The sequence below is a fragment of the Jaculus jaculus genome, chromosome 6 (assembly GCF_020740685.1).
Source record: "Jaculus jaculus isolate mJacJac1 chromosome 6, mJacJac1.mat.Y.cur, whole genome shotgun sequence".
In the NCBI taxonomy this organism is placed as follows: domain Eukaryota; kingdom Metazoa; phylum Chordata; class Mammalia; order Rodentia; family Dipodidae; genus Jaculus; species Jaculus jaculus.
In genome coordinates this window covers 148916534-148937966 of record NC_059107.1, presented here as the reverse complement: position 1 = coordinate 148937966, position 21433 = coordinate 148916534, and the positions used below count along the sequence as shown (strand labels likewise).

Below are 21433 nucleotides of genomic sequence, written 5' to 3'. Positions count from 1 at the left end.
TAGGGGTCATCCTGGGACTACCGAGTAAATTCCAGATCAGCCTGGGCTAGAGACCCTATCTCAAAACAAACAAAAAATGTAAATAAAAAATGAAAGGTCTTGTCCACCTTCAAAACCCCTACAACCAACACCATCTTCATGAACCTAGTTAACCAAGTGTCTGAATAGCCAGCATTTTGTCAACTAAGGCTCTTCTTACAGTTATAACTGAAGACAAGTGAGGCTCCTAACAGGCTCTTATGTTCAGCACTGTCCACATACACTGCATTCCCGGAACAAAGTGTAAGTATAACCTTATTATACCAATGATTAAACTGAAGCTTAGAAGTAGTAAAAGTTTTCCAAAGAAAATCAGGGAAACCAATTTGCAATCATGTTCCTATATTAAAATTCTCAAGAAAGAAATAAAGGAGTGAGGGAGAAAGGGAGGGAAGGCAGGCAGGCAGGCAGAAAATAAATTAGGAAGAAACTATTGAACAATTATAGCTTTCACCCTAAAGTCCTTATTGTTTCCCCAATCCCATTTTGCTATTTTATATTTCAAACCATTTTTTCAGTCATCCAAAAGGATGAAATGTTGAGTTTAAATGGTAAGAATTTTCTAATTCTTATATGCAAACAGCAGCCAAAGGGTGGAACATAAACCTGTATTATTTGCTCCAAGGATTTTTTTTTGAGAGAGGGAGAGAAAGAGAGAGAAAAAGAGAGAGAGAGAATTGATGTGTCAGGGCCTCCAGCCATGGCAACCAAATTCCACACATGTATGCCACCTTGTGTGCATCCCCTTGTGCATCTGGCTTATGTGGGATCTGGGGAGTCGAACATGGGTCCTTAGACTTCACAAGCAAGCTCCTTAACTGCTAAGCCATCTCTCCAGCACATGAAATGTTCTAAAATAAGAAAACTGAAACTGAGTATCACCTGGAGGCTATTCTCCATTTCTATAGATCCCTTGACCTTACATTATTTGCAGTAAGTTCCTGAAGGTAGTTTGCACCCTCAGAATTAGACCACCAATGATGGAACACACAGCAGCTCTAACTTAGTGGGAAGAGCACGCATATAAATGAGAGACATTGCAGCTGCAGAGGTGTTACTCACAGGCACATGGGTCAAAATGGTAGAAGCCAGGAGCTCTCTTGCTTCTTCTATTTTGGTTTTCTTTGGTCCACCTCCCCATATCCTTTGCCTTCTTACTTTATTCCCTATGTATTTCAATGCCTATTAAATAAAACACAGAAAATAGTGCTCAAGTGACACCACTAGAGATCACTTAAGTGCCTACGTATAAGCCAAAGAGATAAGGACCATGGTTAAAAGAAAGCTGTATTAAGAGTAGTCAAAAAATCAACATCAAGAGTCAATGGCAAAATAATATACTTTCTATTATACTGGCGTCTTTATTTAGTCTTTACAATATTTTTAATTACTTGCAAGCAGAAAGAGAGAGACAGACACAGAAAATCAATGAGAATGGACATGTCAAGGCCTCTTGCCACTACAAATGAATTCCATATGCATGTGCCTCTTTGTATATCTGACTTTAGGTGGTGTACTTGGGAATCAAACCAGGGCTATCAGGCTTTGCAAACAAGTGCCTTTAACTACTGAGACATTTCTCCAGGCTGCTAGGACTCTCCCACAGGGAAAAACAAGTGTAATTATTTTTATTATGGTTCACATACATGGAATTCCCTATCACCATTGTTGAGAGGTCCTAAAATTCCAGAGTTCCAACCAGGAGTACCTGAAGTCAGAGAAGACCCTGAGGTGGTAAGATGGGCTATTTCTGGAACTTTCTCCACCCCAAATAACCGTAGATTTGGGAAATGAGATGAAGACCACACGTAACTGGAAGCAGGGAGTAAAGGGAGTTAGGAGCTGGGCTAGAATTCGGTGGCAGAACCCCTTCTTAGCATATGCAAGTCCCTGAGCTCAGTCCCCAAAGCCTCACCACAAACACCACATTAAAGAGAAAATGCAATAAAAAAAAAAGACAATGAAAGCCAGGCATGGTGGCACACACATTTAATCCCAGCACTCGGGGAGGCAGAGGTAGGAGGACCACCGTGAGTTCAAGGCCACCCCAAGACTACATAATGCATTCCAAGTCAGCCTGGGCTAGAGCAAGAACCTACCTCAAAAAAAGAAAAGAAAAGAAAAAGAACATGAAAACAAAAAGCCTCTACATTATAATTGCTATAGTTTTAACCTCCTCAGGTTACTAAGAAAAAAAAAGAGCATTTGCTTTTATATCAAAGAAAAGCCTCTTGGCTTAGTGGTTAAGGCACTTGCCTGCAAAGCCAAAGGACCTAGGTTCAATTCTCCAGGACCCACGTGAGCCAGATGCACAAGGTGGCACGTGTGTCTGGAGTTCATTTGCAGTTGCTACAGGCCCTAGTATGCTCATTCTCTCTCTCGCCCCCTCCCTCCCTCCCTCCCTCCCTCCCTCTCTCCCTCTTCCTTTTCTCTGCTTTTTTTTTTTTTTGTCAAATAAATAAAAACAAAATATATTTTGTTTTTTGAGAGAGAGAGAGAATGGGCGCGCCAGGGCCTCCAGCCACTGCAAATGAACTCCAGACGCGTGCGCCCCCTTGTGAATCTGGCTAACGTTGGTCCTGGGGAACCGAGCCTCGAACCAGGGTCCTTAGGCTTCACAGGCAAGCGCTTAACCGCTAAGCCATCTCTCCAGCCCCAAAATAAAATATTTTTAAAAAGAAGAGAAAAGCCTCTTGTCCACACAAACTCCTCTGGAAGTTTAAAAAACAACAGACTGATAACTTGTGTGGGTAAGCTCCTCCTCCTTCCATCCTAAGAAAAAGAGTCAAAGAAACTTTCCTGCCACCCTTCCCCTCTCTTCAACACCCTTCCAAATGTGCCACCCCAAAAGTCAAAGGGTGCCATCAATGAGCAGCAGGAAAGCTGTCCCAATGCACAGCAAAGGACATCGTGAAAGGACACACCTGCATCTGTGTGAAAATCTGAGCTTTCTGGCACTCCTCCAGACTGGGCCCAAAGGCAGCCATCACGTGTTCCTCTGTTCCAATCATCTGCACAATTTCCTGGTCACTCTCAACACCCATGGCCTGGGAGGGGAAGAAAAGACAGAAAGTGTTGGCTTTGTGTTCACTCACTGACATTTGCTTATGCTAATCTGGCATTGTTTGTGGGTATTACTTCTGAGTAAAAGCTAGCTCTTCTCTCAGAAATGGTGCCATCTGGCATTGGCAGCCACAGCCCAAGCTGCACAAGAACCTGGAACAGAAATTTCGATTTGGAAGAAGAAAACAAACATTCTCAAACATTTCTGCATGTGTACCACCTTCTTAAAATGTTAAATATTCTAAGAGTGTCATCACAGAGGAGGCTGGGGAGTGTAGCAGTGAGGGCTGGTTCTAATCACAATTACAAACTAAAAAGCAAAACTGCCAAAGGTCAGCGGATAGAAAACAAGCACTGCTGAAAATTAGTTTGGCCACAAGGTTAATTTTTCTGAAACTGTCAAACAATTCATATTCACACTAAAAGAATTTTTAAAGGATGCTCTATCTCACTATTCTAGAAATACCACACTTTATATGAACACAGTTAACAGGTCTAAGGAACTCCCTAAGTGTTTCAAGGTGGCAGTGGCTGACGGGTCTTTGCAGATCCCATATGGTCCTGAAGCCCATTCCTTCACATGTCTGCCTGGAGCTCTGTCATGTTGAAAAACAGCATAATCCTACTAACCCTCTTGGCATGGTAGTAATCTACCTCTTAGAAGTTACAGGAAGGGTGATATTTACATTAAAATTCTTCCTTTACCTCTGCAGTGAACACAGAAACAGAGAGAGGATAACTATCTAGGCAGCTTCTTACCATGGTAAGCAGTCAAAGAAGCAGCTCTCCAGCTCTAGCTTAGCATCAAGTGATAGTAGCTGGACAGACATGTTGATGTTGGAAAGACCTGAGCCAGAACCATCTAGCCAAGTAACCCTCGAATTTCTAATCATATATATATATATATATATATATATATATATATATATATATATATACACATATACATACATACATACATACACACACACACACACACACACACATATAGTGCTGAAGACTCCACATGCTTGGGTTGCAAGGTCACTGAGAAATCAAGCTGGAGCTGAGCTAAAAACCTCCTCCCTGTAGACCAGCTGACAGAAAGCTGGAAAAAGCTATGCTGCATGCAGTTCAATGGGACAGAAAGAAGTCATCAGTGGAGATAACAGTAGATACTATAAGCCTTAAGTTTGGCCAGCCATGCCAAATGAGCCAATGGGTGCAATAGTGGCATGTCTGTTATGGGGGAAAACATCCACTCACTAACTGGACTGTAGGCCTGCTCCAGGAAAGGGAATACATGCCTGATACTGAAAACTTATGATGGGGGAAGTCATAAGCCCTAGAGGTGTAACACCTACTAGTGTCTGGCTAAATGCATATATTATGCCCACCAAATTGCCCAGTAAGTATTTTTATTACCATCCATACAAATATATTAAGGCTACTTTCACTTTTGGTTAGAGAAGCGCCTCGTTTCAGATGGTGGTGACCTCTGGAATGATTCAAAAGGCACCACAGTGCTGAGAAGAAGTGACCAAGGAGTGCTCAGCACTGAAACATCTCTATCACATCTTCCAAGGCTCAGGAATCATTGCATAAGGGGTGGCAGAAAGAAGAGCCAAAGGAAGGATAGGACTCCTTACAATGCACTCTTCCAGACGTAAAATGGCCTGGATACCCATGACCTTGTAATGCCCGGTACTACCTACACAAGACTCTCATAATAGCAGGAAAAGATGATGACATCAAAATAAAAGAAACAATTGACAGAGGAAGGAGATATGATGGAGAGTAGATTTGTGAAGGGGAAAGTGGGGGAGAGGAGGGAATTACCATGGTTTACTGTCTATAATCATGAAAGTTGTCGATTAAAAAACTTTTTTCAGGGCTAAGAGATGGCTTAGCAGTTAAGGTGTTTGCCTGCAAAGCCAAAGGATCCCGGTTTGATTCTCCAGAACCCATGTAAGCCAGATGCACAAGGGGGCACATGCATCTGGAGTTCATCTACAGTGGCTAAAGGCCCTGGTACACCATTCTCTCTTTCCTTCCCCCACTTCTTTCTCTCAAATAAATAAATAATAAAATAATTACCAAAAAATCTGGTTATGGTAGCACATACCTTTAATCCCAGCACTCGAGAAGCAGAGGTAGGAGGATTGCTGTGAGTTTGAGGCTACCCTGAGACTACACAGTAAATTCCAGGCCAGCCTGGGCTGGAGTGAGACCCTGCCTTGGGAAAAAAGGAAAAGGAAAAGGAAAAGGAAAAGGAAAAGGAAAAGGAAAAGGAAAAGGAAAAGGAAAGGAAACAAATTACCCCCCAAAAAATTTTTAAGTTTTTTTTTTTTTAAGGGGGTTTTGTATAGCTACTTCCTTCAAAACATTCCCTCCTGGAGGGAAGAAGTTTGTGAAACTCAAGAAGCAACGGAAGTACCAGGCATGGGAAGCTCAGAAAGATAGATGCAGGAGGCCCTTCTACACAAGCCACGAGTAAATGCTGTGAGAAGAGACTCATCAGTGGAGCTGCCTGTAAGGTGCGGTGAGTGCCAGCCATCCAGTGTTCATGAATTGTCACTCAGAGTCGGGGTGGGTGGGCCTTTTGGTGATGACGCTGCCTTTGAGTCACTCACCAAGCTCCTGTAAGGAACCCCTCACCCATACTTCTACAGGCAACCCTAGTAAACCCGCTGGTTCACCAAGCTACTTGGGTGGAATCCTTTGGTCTGTTGTTGGTACCCTATTAGACTGAATACATGTTTGTTCACATCCTCCAGAAAACGCTATACAACAGAGTGACAGTCCTGTACAGCCCAGGTGACTAGCAACTTTTGGAGTAACTTAAAATTTTGTTTGTTTTTGTTTTGGAGACAGGTTCTCACTATGTCGCCCAGGATGGCTTGAATTCTTGATTCCCTTGCCTCAGGCTCCTGAGTGCTGGGATTAGAAGCATGCACCACCAAAACTAACTTAAAGAAAACCTTTCCTGTCTTACAAATAAATTTTCAGGACACAAATCCCTTTCTTGTTACTTTAATCTTCATATTCCTTTTAACTCTAATTTTTTTATTTCATTATTTTTTTTTTAAATTTTTATTTATTTATTTATTTATTTATTTGAGAGCAACAGACACAGAGAGAAAGACAGATAGAGGGAGAGAGAGAGAGAATGGGCGCACCAGGGCTTCCAGCCTCTGCAAACGAACGTGGGACCTGGGGAACCGAGCCTCGAACCGGGGTCCTTAGGCTTCACAGGCAAGCGCTTAACCGCTAAGCCATCTCTCCAGCCCTATTTCATTATTTTTAAATATTTTTATTTATTTGTTTGACAGAGAAAGAGAGAGAGAATGGGCATGCCAGGGCCTCCAGCCATTGCAAACAAACTCCAGATGTATGTGCCCCCTTGTGCATCTGGCTAATGTGGGTCCTGGGAAATCGAACCTGGGTCCTTTGGCTTCGCAGGCAAACGCCTTAACATCTAAGCCATTCCTCCAGCCCTACCTCTAATTTTATATGAAGAAATTATTCAAATGGCTACTCAAAACTAATCCAGTATTTAAAAGTTATACAAATTAATTAAAATAGCTTTTCATAGCCAGGTGTAGAGGTGCACACCTTTAATCCCAGTTCTCAGGAGGCCAAGGCAGCAGGGTCCCCATGAGTTCAGGGTCATCCTGGGCTTAGAGAGTAAGTTCCAGGTCAGTCTGGGTTAGACTGAAGCCATGCTTCAAAAACAAAGCCACTTTCTCATATGTGGATCCTAGCTTAAAATGTTTAGTTTTTTACATGTGTTGGAGTAAAAGTCAGTAGTAGAGGCCAGGAAGGAAGAAAGGGGCCATGAGGGAGGGAAGAGAGGTAAGGGCTTAAGGAGAGGGTGTGGCAGATAGGTACATGTAGGGCAGAATACTGGGGTAAAATGGTTTAAGTGGGACTAAGGGAGGGAAAGAGGAGAAGAAGGGGTAGGAAGAGCATAATCAAAATTTAAGATGTAAAAAAAAAAACTGCTTGTCATGAATTAAAAGTTCACAATTTTTAAAAGTGACTTTTTTTTGTTTTGTTTTGTTTTTGGCTTTTCAAAGTAGGGTCTCGCTCAAGCCTAGGCTACCTGGAATTCACTATGTAGTCTCAAGGTGGCCTCAAACTCATGGCAATCCTCCTACCTCTGCCTCCCAAATGCAGGGATTAAATGTATGTGCTACCACACCTGGCGGGATATATATATGTATATATATGTATATGTATGTATGTATGTGTGTATATATCTATATCTATATATCTGTATCTATCTATATATATATATATGTTTAAATTTTTTTGTTTGTTTGTTTTTGTTTTCTTTTTCGAGGTAGGGTTTCACTCTAGTTCAAGCTGACCTGGAATTCACTATGTAGTCTCAGGGTGGCCTCAAACTCTTGACAATCCTCCTACCTCTGCCTCCCGAGTGCTGGGACTAAAGGCGTGCACCACCACACCTGGCTCAATTTTTTTTTTTTTTAATGAACAAAGAATAGGTCCTTCTTAGTTTACACCCTGAGCTACATCTGCACTCATGGTGAGGGAGCCACTGACACGTCCTTCAGGGTCTGCAAGCAACCAGTCACAAGTGTCAAGACAGAATTTTTCTGTGAAAAACTAGAGTATAAGTTCACTTTATTTGTCAATCTCAAAATAATGGTGTATATGTTTCAAAAGAATCAAAATATATGAAAAACAATAGCATGGTAACAATTTGCAATTGAATCTAATCAGGTTTCTTTAAAACTTCTGATAAAAAACTGTCAACCAATGCAGGTCACTTCTAATGGGAAGGCACAAATATCAACAGAGCTTTACATGAAACAGAAACAAAACTGAGGATGCGAAATGGTACAGCACATAAACACTGAGGCACAAACAGCATGCAGACATGAATGGCAGTGGCCTTGTGGATTCGGCCCCTTTCTTTAGGTAAGTCATCATCTAAATCATGTAACTAGTGGAAGACCACTCACTTAGTTAACAATTGTTATTCCAGTAATCTCCAAGTGAAAAAAAAAAATACTACAGTCTTAACTGCATACTTTGATCTTTAATAATAACGAGAAAAATCCTTCATGACAGGAATTATCACTCCAAGTTAACCTGATGCTGAATCTAAGCAGTGTTTTTTTTGTTTGTTTTTTGTTTTTAATTGCGTAACACTTGTGTACAGCCTAAAACAGATCTCAACAGACTGCTTAGGCCTTCCACCATGAGCAGAGCTATGCCAAGCACACAGTGAAAGCACCACAGGTGCAGAAATCACGAGTAACACCAGAGCTGCTCAGCAAAGACCTAAACCCCGCTACACCGAGTCCCTGAAATGCAGGGGCCACAACTCAGTCAAGTCACTATCAAAGAGCTGCTACTCCAAATACTGAACAGACTTTATGACTATTTAGCTTTCAGTAGTCACAGCTACAAATAAATGACATATTGCTATGGAAACCATTTTGCTTTACAGACATAATTTAGACATCTGAAGCCTAGCTTTATATGCACCCTTTGTACTCTTGCTATCTAATCATTCCCACTAATAAGAGCAAATGCTACGTAATAATCACCTTAGGGGAAAAATAGCAGAGATGATATTTTGGCAGAGGGTTACCCACAGTCTGGCCATTAGCAACAGTGCTGAACAAAATCAAGAGGAGGTGATCTTTAAAAAGTGTTAAAAATGGAAAAAATTAAAAATGCCTTTGAGTTTTTTTGATATCCACAAAGTATCTGTCTTTGAAAGACAAGAAAAAGAAGGAATACTAACCAGCATGAGAACGACCCACATACCGTGGTGCAACGCTGAACTGTACTGTGTGAAGGTTCCAACAGAGGTAACTTCCTCACATATCTAATATTCAGAAATCTAGTTTTCTTAATGGAGCTGACTCTATCACTACTAACAGCAGTCTCGGCAGATAAAAGAACTGTGATGGCCCTCTTTAGCTCTGTAACTGAGTCTCTTTAAAGACAAAATAGTTCCACAGGAGTTGGTTTCCAAGAAACAATGGCCAGCCCTGGGTCCTCTCTTCCATAAATACTTTCGGCCTACACATGCCACCATAGGGCAACTGCCGAAAGCTTGGGAAGACAAAATGGAAGATTCATGGGCAGGAGAGCCTCTGTGAGGATTCAAGTCCATAAATAAGGCTGATCAAGGTCTTAAAAGCTTTATCCGTCATATTCAGACTCAGTGTGGAATCTGGAAACCCTGCTGTTTCTGTCACTTTTAGCCAATTGTTGGTTACAATCAACAACCATCAAGTCCTAATGACTGTCAAGATCTGTGTTAGGGCCACACAACACAAAAAGAGAAATGATGGGGCCTTTTCTGGAATCCCAGTTCATTTTCCCCAGCTTCTGACAGTATGGGGTAAGGAGAGCTCAGGAAAGAGAAAGGTCATCTTCTGTCTGGGAACTCAAAGAAAACATGTGGTTTCATTTGTGCTTCACAACCCTGGCAGGTGAATTATCTTGATACATGAGTTATTCAGAGCTTAAAGAGGTTGGGGAATCTGCCCAAGGTCACACAGTTAGTGGAGAAGGTGGAACTGAAGCTATATCTGTCTGACTTAGACCTCCAATACTCTATGCTGCCACCCAGATGGAAACATCTGACTCAGGATTATCAAACAAGTTCCTATCAGTTTATAGAAACGCCCCTGAAGTAAAGGAGCACAATGGTGACTATGTATGACAAAATGCCTCATTTAGCTGAACTATTAAAAACTATTACATGAAGCCGGGCGTGGTGGCACATGCCTTTAATCCCAGCACTTGGGAGGCACAAGTAGGAGGATTGCCGTGAGTTTGAGGCCACCCTGAGACTCCATAGTGAATTACAGGTCAGCCTGGGCTAGAGTGAGCCCCTACCTCAAAAAAAAAAATAAATAAATAAACAAACAAAAAAATCAAAAAAACTATTAAACACAGCCGGGCGTGGTGGCACACACCTTTAATCCCAGCACTCGGGAGGCAGAGGTAGGAGGATTGCCATGAGTTCAAGGCCACCCTGAGATGACAGAGTTAATTCCAGGTCAGCCTGGACCAGAGTGAGACCCTACCTCAAAAAACCAAAAACCAATATATGTGTGTGTGTGTGTGTGTGTGTGTGTGTGTGTGTGTGTGATGCTTTTTCAGATAAATTTAATGAATATATTTCTGGGAAAAAAAGATGGTAAAAGCCAGGCGTGGTGATGCACACCTTTAATCCCAGTACTTGGGAGGCAGAGGTACGAGGATTGCCGAGAGTTCAAGGCCACCCTGAGTCTACACAGTGAATTCCAGGTCAGCCCGAGCTAGAGTGAGACACTACCTCAACCCCCCCCCCAAAAAAAGTTGGTAATGGAACAATTTTTAAAAAATATACATTTATCCCCCCCCTAAAAGAAATAAAAATACATTCCCACTTTCAAGATTTAAATCTCACAAAATATCAGCAATGTGCATAAACATATAGGTATAAGGACTGCATCCCAAGACTGTGTATGAGTAAAAACACCTGAGTGAAAAACGGTACGTCACGGTGGCATATATCTGGAGTTCATTTACAGTGGCACACCCATTCTCCCTCCCTCTCTCTCTCTCTGATAAATAACTAAATATTAAAAAAAATTTAAATGGTCTGTAAGTGTACCATAGTAAACTGTCAAAATCAATTACACACCATGCCTGCGACTTCTACATAATACTCACTAACAATGATAATGTAGATTCATATTTGATAGTCATGAAAAGTTGTCAAAACCTATTCTTAGTAAAAACTGAAATAAAATTGTATGTATACAAAAGCCAAAAGAAAAGGTCTGGAAAATATATAAAAATGTAGCTCTATTTCTCAATGGCTTTCTTAATTTTTACAAGGACAGTTGCAGAATCAAGGAAAAAAAGTTAGAAATTTCAACTACTGGGCTGGAGAGATGGCTTAGCGGTTAAGTGCTTGCCTGTGAAGCCTAAGGACCCCGGTTCAAGGCTCAATTCCCCAGGTCCCACGTTAGCCAGATGCACAAGGGGGCGCACGCGTCTGGAGTTCGTTTGCAGTGGCTGGAAGCCCTGGCATGCCCATTCTCAATCTCACTCTCTCTATCTGCCTCTTTCTCTCTGTCACTCTCATATAAATAAATAAAAATGAACAAAAAAATTAAAAAAAAAAAAGAAATTTCAACTACTGGTTACATGAAGTATGCATACTGTTAGTTTACAGCCTCATTTAAAAAATAATTTAAGTCAGCTATATGTGTGCTTAAATTTATAACTATTAAATGTGGCGGAAGACACTGTTTTATTAAATTTTTGTCATCCAACCGAAAAAGGTTGATTAAAACTCTTCAGATTTTTATGCATGCATGCATGCATCTCATTACACATTTTCTACATGAGTGATACAAGATGATATGTTGTGTGACTAACTGACATTCTTAGTCTCTAAAAGGCAGCCCTATTCATCTTCACGAGTCAAAACTTTCCAAGTCTTCTGGATGCCTAGGGGCGTGCTGCCCTCTGCTGGAGAAGTCCTTCCAAACTGGTAGATAAATGTCTTCCTCACCAAATACAAGACACAGTTGACTCATAAAGGAAATGCTGGAATTCCTCCCATGCTTACAAAGCAAACTTCAGGTTTTGGATATAGCTCAGCTGGCAAGGTGCTTTCCTCTACACACAGCTCTGGGTTTGACCCTAAGCAATGAAATAACAACATGATGGCACATGCCTGTATCCTAGCCCCCAAGAGGTGGAGGCGGAAGATCAAAAGTTCAAAGATATCCTCAGGTATATAATAAATTCGAAGCTAGCCTGAGAAACATAAGAGTTTGTCTCAAAACAAAAACTACACCACAACCACCACCACTAACAACGATAAGCTTCACCTATTTAAGAAGTCTCTCTCATTCCCTAATACAATAATGGTCTTGTTACAATTATCGTCGTCATCTTAAGAGAACGAATGACTCCAGAACTCAGATGTATGCTATTCTAGACATAGAAAATATGTTCTAGAACTCCCTAAATACAATTGCATTTCAAATATGCTAAAGAACCTGACTGGTCAACATTCACTCAACATAGAAACAACCATGGGCACACCCCAGACACCAGGCGACATGAGAACATCTGACCCTCTCTCACTCTGACTCCCATGCTCTGGAACCTAGTGACAACTTTTTTTTTTTTTTTTTTAGAGACACAGAGAGAGAGAGGGAATTGGCACACCAGGGCCTCAGCCACTGCAATGTAACTCCAGATGCTTTTGCCACCTAGTGGGCATATGTGACTTTGCCTTTACCTCACCTTTGTGCATCTGGCTTATGTGGGATCTAGAGAGTCAAACATGGGTCCTTACGCTTCTCAGGCAAGGGCCTTAACTGCTAAGCCATCTCTCCAGCCCCATGGTGACATCTTTTAACTGGACAGGATCAATTTCAACCTTAGTATTCCTTTGAGGATTGTACCCAAATAGATTTCCTTTTAAACCAACTTTAATTCCACCTAGTATGATCTCTGCCTTTGTTTCTCACTTAATCAAAAAGACATTTCCATGCTCTTAACTGTGTAACAACAGTTAATTCGAAAGCAAAACTGAAAGATGGCTACTGAGAATTGTCAGTCTCTAAAATTATCTGGAGTGGTATGTGTCTCCTGAAATAATCTGAGTTCTTTATTTCAATTAAACTAGCCACAATTCATTTTACACCCATATGCATAATACTGAATCTCAGAAGAGGTGAAATGGGCCACTATGAACTATTTTGGAGGACCATTCACTCAAACACCATTTCTATGAGAAATATCTTTGCCAATTCTAAGCCAACAATTTACCAGCTTTAAAAATATTGGTTGTACCCTCTGAACACAAAATGGCCTGGGTATCCATGACCTCACCGTGCCTGATACTACCTATACAAGATCATAGTAATAGGAGGAAAAGATCATGACATCAAAATAAAAGAGAGACTGGTTGAGAGGGGGAGGAGATATGATGGAGAATGGAGTTTCAAAGGGGAAAGTGGGGGGAGGAAGGGCCTTACCACGGGGTATTGTTCACAATCACAGAAGTTGTTAAAAAAATAAAATAATAAAAAAATTTTAAAGTATATATTGGTTGTATATGGAAGATCTATATTTAAGTAGAAATTTATCAGAGTCTAGAAGTCTATGCAACAATCGAAAAAAGTTGGTCTATACACTCTAAAATAGAAAATTCTACTGCTTGGAAATTAGCCTACAGATGTCCATACCCATTAAGTAGAAGCAGTTTTATAGTACAAACAGCTGCATATGAGAATTGATTAAATAAGTTATAAAACACCCCTAAATGGAATGGTTTGCCATTTACTATAATACCATCTCCCAGATGTAAGTTATAAAAACAGAACAAGGGACCAGGCATGGTGGCACAGGCCTTTAACCCCAGCACTAGGGAGGCAGAGTTAGGAGGATTGCCATGAGTTCAAGACCACCCTGAGACTACATGGTGAATTCTAGGTCAGCCTGAGCTAGAGTGAGACCCTACCTCAAAACAAACCAACAACAAAAATGTTTTCAAAAAAATACACAAACCTGTCTTATTAACTTTATATTCAGAATATGTCATGTGGCTAGCCACTAAAATATGCCACAAACTATTCTATTCCAAGGATCCCTTACCTGCCAAATTTCTAAGTGAAATGAAAATAAACTAGAGGGCTGGAGAAATGGCTTACGTGTTAAGGTGCTTTTCTGCAAAGCCTAAGGACCCAGGTTCAATTCCCCCTGTGAGCCAGATACACAAGGTAACACAGCATCTGGAGTTCATTTGTAGTGGCTAGAGGCCCTGGCGTGCCATTTCTTTAAAAAGACAAAGGGGGGGGGGGGAGAGAGAGAAGGAAATCTTTCCAGTTTTCAGATGAGAATTGAAGACATACCTTAAAGATGATGACAATGGGTATATCTTCCGACAACGTGTTATGTCTCAAATAAAACCGTCCTTGCTTCACAGCCATGTTGGTTCTACTTTTTTTCTCATGGGTAGAGCTACAAGCAAACACAAGTTATCAACACTGCACCCCACTCAGTGCTGTGCAATGCAATGATCATCAATCAGCAAACTGATCAACAGTCCTCAGAAAAAGCCTTTCTAGTGAGTCTTATCTCCTTCCTGCCCTGTCACAGGGTTCCTGTAGCCCAGGCTAGCCTCAAACTTGCTATGTATCAGGGTCTCACTCTACCCAAGGCTGACCTGGATGTCAGTCTGTGGCCCAGATTAGCCCTGAACCCATAGCAATCCTTGTACCTCAGCCTCCAGAGTGCTGAGATTAAAGGCCTGAGCCATCACATCTGGCTAGTTCTAATCTTCTATAATAACACTTACAGATCTGACTCTAAGCTACAAGGAAACCAAGATTCAGAGAAACAAAAGTATCTGCCCACTCCAGGGTCACAGCCAGAAAAAAAAAAAAAAAAAAAAAAAAACACCTTTGGGATTCAAGCCCAGATAGCCTAGACTCCAGAATAGTTCATACAATTATTATATCTTAGTTCTAATGCTGACCACTCTTAAAACTGAGCTCAGTTATATAATGGAAGTAGACTTGGCGTGGTGACACGCCTTTTCCAATATTCTGGAAGTGGAGGTAGGAAGATTGCTGTGAGCCCGAGGCCAGCCTGGGACTAAAGAGTAAGTTCCAGGTCACCCTGGACTAATATGAGTCACTACCTCTAAATAAATAAATAAATAAAAAATAAAATAAAATGGAGGTAACACAAATTGAAAGACTGAGCTAACAATTAAATAAATATATAAGAAATTGTCAAGCTGGACGTGGTGGCGCACGCCTTTAATCCCAGCACTCGGGAGGCAGAGGTAGGAGGATCACCGTGAGTTCAAGGGCACCCTGAGACTACAGAGTTAATTCTAGGTCAGCCTGGACCAGAGTGAGACCCTACCTTGAAAAACAAAAAAAAAAAAAAAAAAAAAAAAAAGAAATTGGCTCCTAAAAAGTGCTCAATAAACAGCCATTATTGGAGAGATGGCTCTGTGGTTGGGGCACTTGCTTGCAAAACCTGATAGCCTGGTTTCAATTCCCTAGTACACATGTAAAGCCAGGAGGCCCTGGTGCACCCATTCTCTCTTTCTTCTTGCAAATAAATACAAATATCTTTTTTAAAAAGCCATTATTGTTAGCTGCCTCTCTCTACTTGAATGAAAATTATAGAAATTCTGTTAGTCAGTCTATTACAGATGATAACAAAATGCACATTATTCCAGAAAGTTTTCAATTCCTCATTAATCTCCAAGTTTCAAATTCCATGGAAGTAAGCAGAGAGACAGTGAAAAAGGCTGATCTTGGGCTGGAGAGATGGCTTAGCGGTTAAGCACTTGCCTGTGAAGCCTAAGGACCCTGGTTCAAGGCTTGATTCCCCAGGACCCACATTAGCCAGATGCACAAGAGGGCGCACGCGTCTGGAGTTCGTTTGCAGTGGCTAAGCAGCCCTGGTGTGCCCGCTCTCTCCCTCCCTCCCCCCCATCTGTCTGTCTGTCGCTCTCAAATTAAAAAAAAAAAATACAACAACAAAAAAAAAAAGAAAAGAAAACGGCTGATCTAGAAGCTATTGAAATGGTGAGCCTGTGATACAATTCAAATGTTACGTGTGGAACATTCCCTAATTATATGAAAACCTGAAAAGAAGCATGAAACTTTGAAGAATGCTTTTGTACTGTTTCTTTTAAAGTTTCTATGATGTTATAAAATTACTTTAAAAAAACAAAACAGCTCACTAGCCTTTCAAATGTTCATACCTTCATCACTTGAAATCTTTTGAAATCTTAAAGTTAATACTCTATGCTTGCAGAATTACACGGAAGTTGAACACAGGTAATTTAAAAATATACTCCTTGTTATTGAGTGAAATACTGTCTGCCTCCACACAGGAGACAGCCATCAGGAATTTCTGGAATTATCAACATTTCTGGAAAACATCAGCTCTGCTTCCCATACCTGGTGACTGAAGCTCCCACAGTGCCTTTCCTATCTGCTTCCACAATGATCCTGTTCTTAGAAAGCTGCTCCTGGATGAGAATAACTTTTTCCACTCCTTTAACGATGAAGTAACCACCTGCCCACAGGAAATGAGAAAAACTCAGCACCTCTTCTGCAACCAGTGTGGCTGAGTGAGAGCCACGCATGGAGGCGCATGCCTTTAATCCCAGCACTCGGGAGCCCTGAGGTAGGAGGATCACGTGAGTTCAAGGTCAGCCTGGGCTAGAGCAAGACCCTACTTCAAAAAATCAAAAGAGGAAAATACTTATACACATTTTTCCCAAAGCCTCCAGTAGTACAACTCTATAAGAATTATATCAAAACAACTATAAGCCAGTGCGAAATACAGGTTAAGACATTAAGAGAAACTTTCTTTTAAGTTTGAAATTTACTAAAGAAACTGCTGAGAAATAAGCACAGAAATGTAGTTTTGAAAAACTCAAGTAATAGCAACAACCAAAAGGTTTTCATTTTTCTCTCCTTTCTGCATTTAAAATACCATGAAGCAAGGACTGGAAATCTTTCTTGATCAGTTTAGAAGAGTAAATTTTTAGAAACCAGAATAGAATACAGTCAAAGGCAAACTTCAAAAGCTTTGTGAACAGTTTTATCCAACAAGTTTCTTAGAAGGTGGAAAGTCTGTATGATAGTTTGAACGTTATGTCTCTCATAGACTTAAGTGTTTCATTAAAGCTCGTAACTTAGGCGGGTGCGGTAGTGCACGCCTTTAATCCCACCACTCGGAAGGCAGAGGTGGGAGGAGCATCGTGAGTTCTACGAGGCCGCCCTGAGACTACATAGTGAATTCCAGGTCAGCCTGGACCAGAGTGAGACTCTACCTCAAAAACCAAAAAAAAAAAAAAAAAAAAGCTTGTAACTTGGGTCTCCAGCTGCCTGTCTAGAAGAAGTGTCACTAGGAGCAGATCCTGGGGTGCAGCCCAAGGGTGTGTTTAGAGGCAGATCTGAATTCTAGTCCAAAGGTGTGCACAGTAGTCAGAACTCTGGCAGACTTTTGTATTTACTGCTTTTGGTATTTGCTGGCTGTTTGGTTGTTTCTCTCTGCTTGAATGTGTGGAAGCAGCTTCTCCTGCATTGACGGAACTTCCTCTGGATCTGTAAGCCTGAAAGAAACCCCTTCCTCCCATACACTATGTCTGGTTTGGATGCTCATCCCAGCCACGTGGAATGGTCTGCAGCAGGCTGTGAGAGCAGACATAAAGAAAACAGAACAGGAGGGAGGGCTAAATCCAAGTCATCACACATACCTGGGTCTAAAGGACACTCATTTAGTTTGGCAAATTCAGCTGGAGTTTTCCCCATCAGAACACAGTTCGAACTTCGGAGCATAATGGGCATTCTGTTTAAAATGAAATGAACAAAACTATCATATACAGTGTTAGTAGCAAAAGATGTACAGAGCAGAAGACATGCACTGCACACATCGCTGAGGGGTCATGTCTATGCTCAGCATGCCAGCACAAGCAGAAGAGGAAGAGTATGTGAGACAGCCAACAGACATAAGGGCTCTCCTGAGGCACACAGCTTTTCTAGTACACATAACAGACACTCAAGTATGTGACTTGCTGAAACTGCCACAGGTAAAAGTCACAATTGTTAGCAAATCCTCATTCAAGGTGAAGAAAAGCATGACTCTCATTAGTTACTTAGAAATAACGTGATGAAATCAAAGAATAAGGAGACTTACTCAGGCAAAATCTCATTAGCTTCATTTTTATTTAATTTAAAAATCTAAGGATGTCAGACATGGTGGCACACAAACTTTAATCCCAGTGCTCAGGGAAAAAAAGAGAGGGGGAGTGAAAAAATCTAGGGAGCCCAGTAAGGTGGCACACACCTTTAATCCCAGCACTTGGTAGAAGAATTGCTATGAGTTCAAGGCCAGCCTGGAGCTACGGAGTTCCAGGTCAGCCTGGGGTAGGGTGAGACCCTATCTCAAAAACAAACAAAAAATCTAGGGAATAAATTCAATAATAATTTGAGTTATTGGGCTAGAGAGATAGCTTAATGGTTAAGGCACTTGCCTACAAAACCAAAAAACCCAGGTTCAATTCCTCAAGACCTACATAAGCCAGATGCACAAGTTGGCACATGTGTCTGGAGTTCATTTGCAGTGGCTAGAAGACCCGCACACCCATATTCCATCTGCCTCTCTCTGAAATAAGTAAATACATTTAAAAAAAAATTTGAATTACTGAGCTGGAAAGAGATCTTGAAGAAATTATCAAGACTATATTTCAGAAAGACTGAGATTGAAGATACATATGAAAGACTATGTAAGCATCAGGCAGGAAGAGAACAAGGTCTAATGTGCATTTAATTATACTTCCAGACAGGACAGTCCTTTCAAGAAAGAAAAGGCTGGGGCTGGAGAGATTTCTCAGCAGTTAAGGTGCTTGTCTGCAAACCCTGACAAGAGGGTTCGGTTCCCCAATACCAGCGTAAAACCAAATGCACAAAGTAGCACATGCACCTTACCTTGCTTGCAGCAGCTAGAGGCCCTGACATACCCATTCTTTACCTCTCTTTTCAAAATTTCTAAGGTAAACCTAAATAACTAAAAATATGCTCTATACGATTCAAATCAATTTGGTGAAAGTATTAAAAAAAAATCTCCAAGACTGGAGAAATGGCTTAGCAGTTAAGGCACTTACTGCAAAGCCTAAGGACCTAGGCTCAATTCCCCAGTACCCACGTAAGCCAGATGCATAAGGTGGCCCTTGTGTCTGGAATCATGTGCAATGGTTGTAGGCCCTGGCATACCTATTCTCTTTCTCTATCTGACTCTCTTAAATAAATAAAATATGTTTTTAAATCCCATTAACCCAAAACAGAAAAAAGCAGAGAAAAAATGTAATATTAAGTTAGAAAGATTTAGCATACAGAACAAACTGATGGAAATATATCCAAATGCACACACTGACTCATGCACATATCCTTAGGTATATGAAATACATATAAATGGACTACACTCTCAAATTGATTTTAAATCTAGACATATGAAGTTTATTTCCCTCAAGTAAGCAAAAAAAAAAAAAAAAAAAAAAAAGACATGTAAAAGATTTAAGCTGGGTGTGGTATGCATGCCTTTAATCCCAGCACCTGGGAGGCAGAGGTAGGGGGATCACTGTGAGTTCAAGGCTATCCTAAGACTAGATAGTGAATTCCAGGTCAGCCTGGACTACAGCGAGACCCTACCTCAGGGGAAAAATAAAAGGATTAAAAATAAGATTTAACCAGACATGGTAGTACATGCCTTTAATCCAGCACTAGGGAGGCAAGATAAGCGGATCGCCTGAGACTACATAATCAATTCCAGATCAGCCTGGGCTAGAGCGAGACTCTACCTCAAAAACACCTCCCCAAAAATATAAGATCACTGAGGAGGGTTCTCTGTGGAATGGAGGCAGGGATGAAGCAAAAGTGGGTACCAACACATCATGTGTCCATACAAAATATTAGTAATAATAATAAAAGATTTTTTAACAATGTACCAGAAAAACAACTAAAAGAAGGCAGATGGGCCTTTACTAAGAGCAAACAGAATAAAACTCAAGGTAATAAAAATTGTAAGAAATAAAGAAAAATCCACAATACTAAAAGGTTTCATTTGCCAAGAACACCTACCAGTTCTAAACCTTAAATGCTTAGTAGTTCAGCTCCAAAAAGCAAAACCACACAAAAATAAGAGTGGAAATGGAAAGCCCACAATTATAATAGGATATTTACTATACCTATCCTAGTGATGGATGAAACAAACAATACCAAGAAAAGCACATAACATGTAAACAACATAATTACAAGCTCAATCTGAAGGAAAAATACAGACAATGGCACAAAACAACTAGCAACAGCCCTGTTTCCCACTAGAAATACACTTCTATGAATTTTCAAAACTTGACATAAAACACCAACCTGGAACACTTTTGAAAATACTTATTTGAGAGAGAGAGAGAAAGAGAACAAGTACCTTTAACCTCTGAGCCATCTTTTCAGGCCCCAAAATGGAAATTTTAAAAAAAATATTTTTTTATTTATTTGTTTGCAAGCAAAAGGAGAGACGCATGGGGGTGTGGGGGGGCGAGAGGGAAGACAAGGAGAGAGAGAGAGAGAGAGAGAATGGGCACACCAGGGCCTCTAGTTGCTGCAAATGAACTCAAGATGCATGTGCCACTTTGAGCATCTGGTTTTACATAGTTACTGGGGAAATTAACTCAGGCTGTTAGGCTTTGCAGGCAAGTACCTTAACTGTTGAGCCATCTCTCCAACCCCCATCCTAGAAATTGTTAACATATTCAAAATCATAATGTTAAGGTAGGGAGCAAAAGCATCTTTGTTTTGTGTAATGGGACATCAAGTTGCTAATTAAAGTTATGGAATATTAAATGAAGATATAAGAATATTAAAGCTGAGCTGAAAAGATCACTCAGAAAGAGCACTTCCCAAGCAAACAGGCAGGCCTAAAGGGTCCAGAGACCTCCTGAGTTCAATTTCCTAGCACCCACATAAATAGCTAGGCATGGCCCCACACATCTATGACCCCCAGTCCTGAGAGGAGCAGTGACTGGAGAATCACTGGGGCTCATGAATGCAGCAAGTTCCGAATCAGTGAAAGACTGCCCAGGAAATATGTGGATGAACAACGGAGGGGGGATACCAACATTCTCTGCCAGCTTACACGTGCGTGCACACACACGCACGCACACACACGTGTGGTATGCATGTGTCTGTAAGCACAACACACATCTACATATGCAAAAAAAAAGGATGTAAGGCAACTTCAGTAGGCAAAAGGAGAATTAAAAACAAGAAGCTAAATATGGAGGAGGAAGGCAGAGACAAGAATGGGTAATTCAGACAAGCTCAGCCACATCCTTTATATTAGGAATCAGTAGCTAAATTCGATGCCTCAACAAAGAAAGGTAAGAACATGGCAGTTAGGAGAAGATGAAATTGCAAGATCACAAGAAGTAACGGTAAGAGCTACAAGTCAGGAGTGGGACTGGAATGAGGAAGAGGAAACAGACACACACTACCAAGAGTACCAGACGTTCTTACGTGCTGTTTGATCTGCTACCAATGAGGGATCTGTGTTAAACTAAAATCTTTTTAGCTCAGAAATTATAAGGGACAACTGTATAAATTAAACAGTCCATGGTAAATATAAGCACTTTATCTCTCAGAAGTCATGTTTAAGGTACCGGGCTAACAAATAAAGTTACCTAGCATGGTATCTGGCACGTGAGTCCTCAGCGAATATCTATCACATGTTCGAGTCTCAGGCTTTGCTCCAATCTTTACCG

At 40.9% G+C, this 21433-nt stretch overlaps 1 protein-coding gene across 1 annotated transcript in view; it reads right to left on the bottom strand.

Moving 5' to 3' along the window:
• Positions 1-21433, bottom strand: part of Polr3b (RNA polymerase III subunit B) — a 108286-nt gene that overhangs the window by 71232 nt on the left and 15621 nt on the right. The window contains exons 7-11 of the mRNA XM_004650238.2: positions 17378-17469; positions 16071-16188; positions 13998-14106; positions 2964-3086; positions 1102-1221 (exon numbers count right to left, since the gene is read on the bottom strand). Coding sequence (XP_004650295.1) covers positions 1102-1221; positions 2964-3086; positions 13998-14106; positions 16071-16188; positions 17378-17469 — 562 coding nt within the window. The remainder of the gene's footprint in view (positions 1-1101; positions 1222-2963; positions 3087-13997; positions 14107-16070; positions 16189-17377; positions 17470-21433) is intronic.